Consider the following 11666-nt stretch of genomic DNA (forward strand, 5'->3'; position numbering starts at 1 on the left):
ACATCGTACAGAACGTTCCTGAATCCATCCTAGAAAGCAAGAAAAAAGTTAAATACTACTACGACCGCAAATCCCGAGAACTTCCTGGTCTCCATACTGGTGAACCGGTTTATGTTCAAGCCCATCCGGAAAGCAACAACTTGTGGACGCCGGGAGTCGTGAGCGACAAACTAAACGATCGCTCATATGTGGTTGACGTGAACGGAGCCAGCTACCGACGAAATCTAATCAACATCAAGCCGCGTAAAGAACCATCTAAAAGTCCTCTCGTCTCACAATCTACGGATTCCGAATGCTCAAGACGTGATAGTAACAACACAGCTCCAATTTATGTAGATACTACACCCACAATGCAGTTGGAATCATCACCGAAGAAATTTATCAACGACGAATCAAAAACAACACCACCAGTGACAACTCCCGTTGCGAAGCAGTCAGCTGATGATGCAACCAAGGCGACGACTACAGGCAGGGGTGTCAGGTGTCCTGATTTATCAGGATTTGTCCTGATTTTTGAGACACCGTCCTGATTTTTCAAAAACGCTTGAATTGTCCTGATTTTTGAAAAATGACCCTTAAAATGTCCTGATTAGTCCTGATTTTTGAAAAATATCCAAAACATAACTAAATTTATTGTTAAATGATGAGAACATCAAACAAATCTTAAATAAAATAGTTTAACCAGTTGAACCAATGAGATTCTTTGATTCAAATTACATTAAAATGAGGTTTTTCGATATTAACTGCAGGCCAGCCAAGGTTATTCTCGCTTCAGTTGCATAATTCGAGGCGTCTTCAGCACCTATATTTCGCCTCTAGTTATGCAATCTAAGCAGAACTGCATTTTGTTTTCAGACATTTGGGGGTGTCCTGAAAAATCCTGATTTTTTCTTCGCGGTGTCCTGATTTTTGACAAAACGACCTGGCACCTCTGACTACAGGGGACAATCGGGGCAAGACAGCGAACAACAAAAATATTCCTGATGTGAGAAACACTGAAGTAAAAGACAGACCAAAACGTGAGAGAAAAATCCCTAACAAGTTTAATGATTTTATACTGGAAGATTAATTTTAAAATGGAAGGAGGATGTTATGTTATCTTTTATTTCTATGTTCCCTTTTTACTTTATCTTACCTACACACTTATTCCTATCTTGATCACCCCTTCGAGTCAGTTGAATAAAGCTCTTTGTAAAGACTAGACACGCATTATCTTTGCTCTGAACCATATCCGAAACAAAATCCAACTTCTGTTTGTTGGAATTCGGAAAGGTAAAAAAAAAAATAAAAACTACAAAATAAGAAAAAGATCAAAAACTACAACTTTTGATATTGAAAAATTATATATACGACCCATTCCAGCGTGACGTCACAACGTTTGCAAAACAATTTTTTGGTATATTGTATATGTAAGTTTTACAGGTCATATCGCACATTGTTAAAACTTGTACATTATAAGCACCTCTGTGTTATAAGGTCAAAATTTAATTCTCTACAATTTGAAACCAAAAGTATTTGTATAGAATAAATGGTTAAAAAAAATAAAAGCAAAAGGAATCGTGACGTCACAACGCGCCTCTTTTTCCACTTTTCAGTTTTTTTTACAACGCCGCATTTTTCTGCTCTTCTATTTGATCAAATTTTATGAAAATTTCAGGAAAGTATCGATTCATTACAACCAACAAATCGCTGTTTTTGATTTTTTCAAATTTTGATTTCAATTTATTTTAGAGCGGTTCAGTTTCGTGACGTCACAACGCACCTTTTTTTTAAGCAGGGGTTTGCAAAGCGTTGTGACGTCACGAAATTTTATGGTTAGCTACACGAAATAAATCAAAGTATAATCTTAAAAGGCCTCAAAGGCCCATATAAGCAGATAAGGTGTGCAACACTGTTAACATCAATTTCATTCGAAGTTTTTTTGTGCGGTCATGTGAATATTATTTAGGACAAAACTAAAACTAGAAAATATTTATTCGTAAAAGCAATGAAATGTGTTTCTGAATCTTTTTAATCTTCAATTGCAAAGGAAAGAAAAAATGAATGATAATTTCAAAGCCTTCGATCTTTTCAAAGATAGTTCATCGACACTAGAGTGCCTAAATCAGCCATCTAATTAAAATCTTATAAGTTGCAAGCTTAAATAGATCTTAGGCCTAACACAAAATCCAGTGCCAAATTTGGGAATTGGCCCAAGGAAATAGAGGGCACAATGAGCCTAAAATTTGTACGGAATTATGAGAAATTGGGTTTGGAAAGACATGAAAACCAAGTTATGCACCAATTTCTGAAGTCCCTATCAGCTGATTTGTTTTAATTATAGTCATTCACAAAACTTTCATTATAACAAATAGTTTATCTCAAGATCCCATTTCAAAAATGGTTTAGTTAAAAAGGTTTTTGAGTTTCAAAAATTAGCTTCTGATGGGTCAAATACAAAAAAATACCTGAATGATCGTTAATCGACGCTAATTTTGAACGTTATAGCTGTTTTATGATAACTCTAATCGAAACGCGTTCCTCTTATGAAATATTGTCATAATCAAAGCTTTTAAATACTCAAATTAAAAGAGAAATTGGTTGATAAAGATAAAGAAGACGAAAATAGGTTTTTCTTTGTCATGCCGTGTTTTAGTCGTTCAATAAAACGCAAGAATTAACGATAACAATTTAGCTTAGAACTTTATTTTAACGTCTTTACTGCGTAACTATACATGAACGAATGAATGTCTCTACATGTTTTATTTCTCTACAAGCTCTACATACTTTTCTCTACACGGAACTCAATTGACGAGGGGTACTTCAATAATGCAACATCTTTCCCTTTTCAAAATTCACTTAATATTCCAATCCATAGTCCTGAAGTTTCGTTGGAATTCGAATTTCTCTTTTAGGACGAGAAGTGTGGTCCACCCTGGTAGGTGAATTGATCTTCGATGTACTCGGTAACTGTTATGACCGAGTCAGAAGAACAGTTTCCGGATGGAAGTAAAGATATCCGAAGGTTTACAAGACGATTTACTACTTTATTTTAAACTAACAAACGGAGTGAAAATATAAACGTGGCTTTCTTGTTTGTTGTTGCAAAAGGAGTGATGAAGATGGCCGTGCTGCCAAATCGGTAGATATGACAGCTCTCCCGCCGCTCAAAATAGTTGCTCCTCGGCGCTAGAGATCCAGTCGCTGTGGTGGTTTGATAGTCCTCACCGAACGTCGCAATCCTTCGCCCGCTGAAGCACCTGCAGGAAACACCAGTCGCTTGGACTCAGTATGTTCACCCGGATCGGTCACTGGTTCAGCTGCAGAACTACTAAATTGTCCAGGATGAGCAACGTTATTATCAAGATCAGGAATGTCATAAAGGTCATTTTTACTAGCATGGGTTGTTATTGCGACATTATCATCAACATTTTCACCGCGATCAAAAAATTCGTTCGTTGAAGAGCTCTGTACCCCTGAACCAACGCTGCGTAACTGATCTATGTGACGTTTCCATTGACGACCGTCGTCCAACTCAACTAAGTAATGTAGCTTGCCTAAACGTTGCATAATTCTACCGAATTCCCACTTGTTCGCGTTAACGTATTCCCTAGCTGAAACACGCGAATTTACCTGAAGTTCTCTGATTTTTCTTTGAATATCGTTCCCCTTTGGATCGTCTGAGGGTATCATGAGATCTAAGCGCGAGCGAATCTGCCTTCCGAAGACTAACATAGACGGAGATTTTCCTGTCGCAGGATGTATCATCTTTCGATAAGAGAGTAGTATCGAACACAACTCAGCATGGACTTCGGAACGATTGCAATTTAAAGCTTTCAACTTGTTTTTCATTGTTTGTACGAATCGCTCTGCTTGACCGTTCGTAGCAGGGTGATAAGGCGCGGTAAATTTATGAATGACTCCATTCAACTTTAAAAATTTTCCGAACTCTGCAGAGGTAAACTGTGTACCGTTATCCGTAACGAACACCGACGGAATTCCGTATGTAGCAAAAAATTCCCTGCAAACGCGAATGGTGGTATCAGTGGTCATATTATTTACTACGCGAACATCGGGCCACTTTGAATAAGCATCTATCAAAATAAGGAAATACTGTCCAAGAAACGGACCAGCATAATCTGCGTGTACTCTTTGGAACGGTTCCGATGGAGTCTCCCAACAATGGAAAGATATTTTAGGGGGATTAGCCTTAGTCGCCTGACACGAGCTGCAATCATTGACAAGACGTTCGATGTCTTTGTCAATCCCTTCCCACCAGCAGTAGGATCTTGCGAGAGATTTCATTCGCGAAACACCGAAATGGCTTGAATGGAGCTCATCTATTACCTTCGAACGTAAAGAAGGTGGAATGTAAACGCGTATTCCCCTCATAAGGCAATCTTTCTGTAATGTAAATTCTTCTTGTCCGATTCCGAAACGAAACTTAGGTTCGACAACTCTTCCAGCTTTTAAACCGTTAAGCAATATTTTAACATTACTATCCGAAAGTGTAGCGGTTCCTAACTCATCAACAGTCAAGGGTAACGTTTGGATCATATTTACTTCTACCGCGTCTGGTTCCTCGATTTCATTATCAGGATTTGTCATACTAACCGGCAAACGAGATAAAGCATCCGCGTTACAATGATCCGAAGAACGACGGTGACGAATATTGTAATCGAACGACTGTAAGAATGCAGCATAATGCTGCATGCGCATGGCAGACATTGTTGGTAAACCCTTATTCTCTGAAAATATCTGACTAACCGGTTTATTGTCTGTGATAAGGGTAAATTTCCGACCGAAAACGTATTGATAAAACTTACGAATGCCAAATATGATAGCATACGCCTCCTTGTCCACTTGAGAGTATCGCTGTTGTGTTTGCGTAAGTGTTTGTGACGCGTATTGCAGTGGTCGCTCAGTCCCATCAGGAAACTGATGACTGAGAACCGCACCGACCCCGTATGGCGATGCATCAGTAGCTAAAACTAGCGGTAATGAAGGATCGTAGTGTACAAGAAATCTATCCGATTGCATTTCTTTTTTCACGAGATTAAACGATTTATCGCACTCCTTCGACCATACGAAAGGAACATCATTTTTCAAAAGATTATTTAAAGGAAACAAAACCGTACTCAAATTAGGAAAGAATCTGCCATAGTATCCCACTAGGCCTACGAAACTACGAATTTGGTCTTTGTCCTTAGGAATTGGCATATTTTGTATAGCCTCTACCTTTTTACGCAATTTATGCACTCCGTGCTTATCCACCATATAACCGCAATATTCAATCCTATCTGAAAAGAAATCGCACTTGTCACGATTGACACGCATACCATGCTTTTCAATACGCTGAAGAACTTCTCCCAATCTAAGTAGATGCGTTTTGTCGTCAGGACCACTAATGCGAACATCATCAATAAACACGGTCACCCCCGGAATTCCTTGCAATATTTGCTCCATTAATCTTTGGAATACAGCAGGCGCGGAGGCCACACCGTACATTAAACGCGTTGGGCGGAATAATCCCCTGTGAGTAGAAAGAGTAAGAAGTTCCCGATCCTCGGGGCGAACCTCCAACTGCAAGTATGCTTGTGATAAATCTAACTTAGAAAACTTTTCTCCTCCTGCTACAGAAGCAAACAGTTCTTCTACTGTTGGTAACGGATGGTCGTCGACCAATAAGCAAGGATTAATTGTGATTTTATAATCACCGCAAAGTCTAACTCTACCACCTGTCTTGAGTACTGGTACAACAGGTGTTGCCCACTCGGAACGCTCAACTTTCTCCCAAACCCCATCTGCTACTAGCCTATCAATTTCTCGATCAATTGCATCACGTACCGCGAACGCAACCGGACGAGCCTTCATGTAGACTGCACGCGAATCAGGACGAATGTTAAGCGACGCTTGAACTCCGACAATTTTCCCGATACCGTCCTGGAACACACATTGGTGCTTTTCGAGTAAGTTTTTTAATGCAGTAAGAGATGGCTGTTTGAAACTAGAAGCATAGGATACAGAATGTAAATTGGACTTGCAAATGCTGTTTAAATCTAGATTCAATTTAAGAATCCAATCGCGCCCCATTAGTGGATGTCGATTTGAATTGGCAACATGGAGGGGTAGTGTGAGCTCATCACCGTTCGAAATAGTATTTACAACAATTTTTCCTAAAATCTTAATATCGGAATCGCAATAACTCACCAATTTAGTATCTGTCGGTTGTAGCGTCACGTCCTTGAAATAACATCTCTTATCCCGGGCACTAATCAAAGAAACAGGTGAACCAGTGTCCAACTCGAATGTCAACTTCCTCCCGTTGACCAGCAGATCCAGCAGAAACTTATCAGCGAAACCCAGAGTACTTCGCAGGTGGAGAATATCTTTAACCAACACAGTTTCTTCGATGTGGTGTGCATCCGTCTTGGTTCTACTGGAACTTTGCTTCGATGATTGACACACCTTGGCCAAGTGTCCCTTCTTGCCGCAAGCTCTACATTTGGTGGACTGATATTTGCAAGTGTTGGCGAAATGTTTCGAATCGCCACAACGGTAGCATTTGGCACCTCCTTCTGGGCTGGCTGACGGTTTGTCCTTGGATGTTGTTGGGGAAACCGGCTGGCGAGGAACATTTGACTTTTTGAATTTCCTCTTCCCGTGCTCGATTTGTTGGACAGCAGAAGTTGGAACCAAACCCTTCATCTCGTTGGTTCCCCGTTGGGACATTTCCATGCCAAAAGCAATGTCTTTAGCTTTGGCAAGCGTAAGGTCACGGACTTCCAGAAGACGTGACTGGATTACCCGGTTGGACAACCCGAAAACGAACTGGTTGCGAAGAGCAGTATCCAGATGATCCCCAAAGTTGCAAGTTTGGGCCAGCTTCTCGAGGTCCGTCAGGAAGTCACTAAGTGATTCCTGGTCGTGCTGATTCCGACGGCTGAACTTGAAATTTTCCAGAATTTCCAATGGTTCCGGATTGAAATGGCGTTTCAGCAGGTCTCCAATCTGCTTGTAGCTTTTCGTTTCGGCAGCTTCGGTTTTGAGCTTGCTACAAAGGATGTCGTAGGTAGCAGCTCCCATATAATGTAGCAAATAGTCGCGCCGGTCGTTGTCTTGCACCTTGAAAATCCGGAAAGAAATCTCAAGCCGCTCCAACCATCGATCGAATTTGGATGTTGCGGCATTGAACGGCTCGAATGTAAAGCTTGCCGGCACCGCAGCAGCAGAAGATGTACCGGCAGTAGGGGGACCCATGACGAAAGTTTGAGGTTAGCTTTATTAATCTCGGAGAAGGTTCCGGTAAGCTGCAGGTTTTCGTCCGTCCTCGTCGCCAAACTGTTATGACCGAGTCAGAAGAACAGTTTCCGGATGGAAGTAAAGATATCCGAAGGTTTACAAGACGATTTACTACTTTATTTTAAACTAACAAACGGAGTGAAAATATAAACGTGGCTTTCTTGTTTGTTGTTGCAAAAGGAGTGATGAAGATGGCCGTGCTGCCAAATCGGTAGATATGACAGTAACATATTCGATGAGGTTGAAGTTGTGGTAGTAGGCGGTGATTCGATTACACCCAGGGATGCCAGGTGTTGAGGATGAAAAATCTGGGCAATTTTGAAAAAAAGTCTGTGTGTGTCTGTGCATAAGGAAAATCACAAATTTGGTACTAAACAAGAAATTAAATTTGGCGAATCGTGTGAGCGGGGGGGAGGTGGGGTGGTGTTTGTGCCATGGTGTTCGGGTTATAACAAACACTGTTTCCTACCACGTACCATGCCGATCTTATTTAAAAAAAAATTAATGATTGATTGGTCATACCAAAGAATACAAGCCAGTTTTAGTCTAATCTGCCACTTATATATCAAATCTGATACATTAATATTGAATTTATCTGACAATTTTGAAAGTCTGTAAAATCTGGGCACTCTCAGCAAAAATCTGGGCAAAATCTGTGTCTGACCAATATCTGGACGAAGGGTCAAAAGTCTTGGTTTTACAGACAAATCTGGGCACCTGGCAACCCAGATTACACCGTCGTTGGGTGGTTGACATCTGATAGCAGCAGGCGGCGAAGGCGGTGTAGTCGTTGTTTGTTTTTCATCCAAAGTTTGTTTTGGTTGTGCTGGACGGCAAGGCGACGATTCGGGTTCCTTACGCGGTTTCAAGTTGACCAAACTACGGCGGTAATCCTTTCCTCCCACGTTAACTAGGTAGGAACGGTCGTTTAGTTTGGAAGATACTGTACCAGGTGACCATAGCTTCGAGGCATCCGGATTCAACTGAACAAACACTGGGGACCCACTCTGAAGAATAGGTAAGTCTCGGCTCTGTTTATCATATTGCTTTTTGAATAGCTTTCTATTTTTCTCGATAGATTCCGGAACATTTTCCACGACTTTTGGGATTAAATTGGCAGCTGCAGTCGAAACAATCGAGCTGCTGGACTGGATCCAATTTTGTTTGGAATATTGCGCCAGTGAAGAAGAGCAAACCAATAATCGGCGCCCGTTTCATCAGCCTTCCTGATCAATCGCTTTGCAATCTTGACTGCTGCTTCCGATTTTCCGTTGGCTTGTTGATGATGAGGAGAGGAGGTAACGTGTTCGAAATCCCAGTTTGTTGCAAATTCGACCATTTTGCGGCTAACGAAATGTGTTCCGTTGTCTGTTATCACCCTTTGTGGTGTCCCATGACGAGCAAAATTTTCTTTGCAAGCAGCTATCACTGATTCTGGTGTTAAATTCGGAAGAATATCCAATTCGAAAAAATCCGAATAATGGTCTACGGTGACCAACCATTTGCATTTGGTATTACGATATTCCAAAAAGAAAACATCCATCGATATTAGCTGAAATGGATAAATTGGAATGCTGTGGCTCAGCATCGGTGGATTAGGCTGTGACGACGCGAACTTGGCACACACCGGACAACCTTGGACAGCATTTTTTATTTGTGAGCTCATGCCAGGCCAAAACAAATTTGCCCTTGCAAGCTGAAGAGTTGCTTCGATTCCGTTATGGCTGGTATGACACTTATCTGTCGGAAGTAGCAGGCGTGTTGTTCCATTTAAATAATTATAATCGATCAAAGCAATCGTTTACTAGATTTAAAATAGTATAAAAGTAAGAGAGAAATAAAAATTCATTCATTCTTTGTAAACTATCAAACCAAAGTAGTTGTTCTTTCTACGGCCAATACTAATAGGTTTTGGTCCCAGCAAGTTTAGAAGAATGGCCACCACAGGAGGAAGCAACACCGGTCCGGTCCAGAATTTATCGAGCCTACCATCCATCGAGCGTTTGGCTGGGCGAAGCAATTGGGCCACGTGGAGGTTTGCGGTTGAAACGTTCCTGGAGTTGGAAGAACTCTGGGAGGTGGTGAAGCCTGAACCAGATGCTGACGGTGTCCGACCAGTGGTGAATCCGGCGAAGGATCGCAAGGCGCGTGCAAAAATCATCCTTCTGCTGGAACCCGAAAATTACGTCCACGTTAAGGAAGCGAGGACAGCTCAAGAAGTCTGGGCGAAACTGGAGGCAGCTTTCGAGGACAACGGTCTGGCGCGGCGAGTAGGGCTCCTGAGAAAATTAATTACCACGAGTCTCGAAAATTCCGTTACCATGGAAACCTACGTCAACGAAATCGTGTCCACAGCTCATCAACTCAGGGGAGTTGGTTTCGACATCACCGAGGAGTGGATAGGAACGCTTTTACTAGCCGGTTTACCCGAAAAATTCCGACCCATGATAATGGCACTCGAGAATTCAGGGACTCCGATAACTGGCGACAGTATTAAAACCAAGCTTCTGCAAGAAATTCACTCCCCCTCCGAGAAGACGGCGTTCGTTGGTAGGAAAAATTTTCCCCAGAAATCGAAGCAAGCGCAGGCTGAATCCAAACCTGAGCAGCAGTCCAGCAGCAGACCGAAGTGCAAATTTTGCAACAAGTACGGTCACGTGGCGAGGGAATGTCGTGCAAAGAAAAGTTCCGCATTCTGTACATTGCTGTCCACCAACGACGGAGTGAACGACAACAGCTGGTATTTTGACTCTGGTGCGTCAGAACATTTCACCAAGGATCAGCAAGTGTTAAGTGACGTGCGACCAGCCAGCGGGGTGGTGAAGGCAGCCGACAACGCCAACATGAACATCGTATTGACCGGAACAGTGAAGCTAGCAGCAAAATGTACACCGGATTGTCCCCCAATATCCGTACATCACGTGAGATTCATCCCAGGAATGTCGAGCAATTTGCTATCCGTCAGTCAAATTGTGAGACGCGGCCACGTGGTTCTGTTTCAAAACGAAGGCGTCAAAGTCATCGATCCAGAGGGAGTTACCATAGCAACCGGCGAGCACGATGTCCAAAGTGGTTTGTTCAAATTTTCTGAGCGAACAAAAATGGCAGCCGTTTCAGTTTCCTCAACTGACCAGAAAACGTGGCACAGAAGGATGGGCCATCTCAACATAAGCAGCCTGAAGCAACTGAAAAGTGGTCTTGCATCCGGAATCCATTTCACGGATGAAGAAGCTGAATCGTGCGAAGTTTGCTGTATGGGTAAGCAACAGCGATTACCTTTTCCGAAGAAGGGGAGTCGCGCCAATGAGGTCCTGGAAATTGTGCACTCCGATATTTGCGGGCCGATGGAGGTGCCATCCATCGGCGGACATCGGTACTACATATCTTTCACCGACGACAAGACGAGGCGGGCGGTGATCTATTTCCTGGAGAAGAAAACCGATTCCGAGGTGCTAAGGGCATTCAACGATTACTGCAACCAAGCTGAACGTCAAACTGGTCGGAAGATAAAGGTAATTCGTACTGATAACGGAAAAGAGTATATCAACAGGTTGTTCCAAGGGCGATTGAGAGAGCTCGGCATAAGGCACCAGACGACAGCAAGTTACACCCCCGAACAGAATGGGCTTGCGGAGAGACTCAACCGTACAATCGTCGAGAAGGCCAGATGTCTCTTGTTTGAGGCAAACCTACCGAAGCAGTTCTGGGCTGAGGCAGTTGGGGCAGCGACGTACCTATCGAATCGTTCGCCAACCAAGGGGCAAACAGTAACACCCGAGGAAGCATGGAGTGGGCGAAAGCCAAATTTGTCCCACGTCCGTGTTTTTGGTTCGAAAGTGATGGCTGTAGGGAATGAGGTTAAGGGTAAGAAATAATAGAACATATTTTGGTTTTATTATCTTTAATTTACTTAAAATTATATTGAAATATATATTTGTAGTTACTCTTATCGAGTAATAACATTTCAGTTTATAAAATGTAAATGGGTTATTATTCGGACCTTGTATCAATTACTCAATTGTAGCAATTATAGCGTGAGCGTGTAAAACTGGAAACATTCATTCAGTTTAGCAATTTTGTAAGCAACAGTCGTGTTTAAAATTTGAGACTTGTTTCGATGTGTGTGAAAGGAAAGGAAGTGTTCTATAGATGTAAGGTCACTACAACTTCCAAACTTAAAAAAAACTAACTAGGGAACTAGGGATTCACAAATTTAAATTAATGCTGTAAACAGAGTAAATATTGCAAATAATTATTACAACTAAACATATATTGCTTGTTAAGTTTATCAACTAAACATATATCGCTATTTTGATATCGAACGTGATTTACAGAATTCGTAAAAGCAGTTTGCATGTTGGCGCATTGCCTTACGGCGCAGATGC

General features: G+C 42.0%; 2 protein-coding genes across 2 annotated transcripts; both read right to left on the bottom strand.

The window, feature by feature from the left end:
* Window positions 1–3168: 3168 nt before the first annotated feature.
* Window positions 3169–7239, bottom strand: LOC129752845 (uncharacterized). The gene is made up of 4 exons (XM_055748628.1): window positions 6190–7239; window positions 5319–5922; window positions 4806–4970; window positions 3169–3593 (listed from the first exon to the last, which is right to left on the bottom strand). The coding sequence occupies exons 1-4, from the start codon at window positions 7237–7239 to the stop codon at window positions 3169–3171; spliced, it is 2244 nt and encodes a 747-aa protein (XP_055604603.1).
* A 1150-nt stretch (window positions 7240–8389) lies between these two features.
* On the bottom strand, window positions 8390–8947 carry LOC129752846 (uncharacterized protein K02A2.6-like). The gene has a single exon (XM_055748629.1). The coding sequence runs from the start codon at window positions 8945–8947 to the stop codon at window positions 8390–8392; it is 558 nt and encodes a 185-aa protein (XP_055604604.1).
* Window positions 8948–11666: the final 2719 nt, after the last annotated feature.

This window comes from Uranotaenia lowii, chromosome 3 (assembly GCF_029784155.1).
Source record: "Uranotaenia lowii strain MFRU-FL chromosome 3, ASM2978415v1, whole genome shotgun sequence".
In the NCBI taxonomy this organism is placed as follows: domain Eukaryota; kingdom Metazoa; phylum Arthropoda; class Insecta; order Diptera; family Culicidae; genus Uranotaenia; species Uranotaenia lowii.

Coding starts and splice junctions, on each gene's coding strand:
- LOC129752846 (XM_055748629.1), bottom strand. CDS start 8,947: ATGAGCTCACAAATAAAAAATGCTGTCCAAGGTTGTCCGGTGTGTGCC.
- LOC129752845 (XM_055748628.1), bottom strand. CDS start 7,239: ATGGGTCCCCCTACTGCCGGTACATCTTCTGCTGCTGCGGTGCCGGCA. Junction 5,923..6,189: donor AACCGACAGATACTAAATTG/GTGAGTTATTGC, acceptor TGTGTGTTCCAG/GACGGTATCGGGAAAATTGT. Junction 3,594..4,805: donor TGCTATCATATTTGGCATTC/GTAAGTTTTATC, acceptor CGCGTGTTTCAG/CTAGGGAATACGTTAACGCG.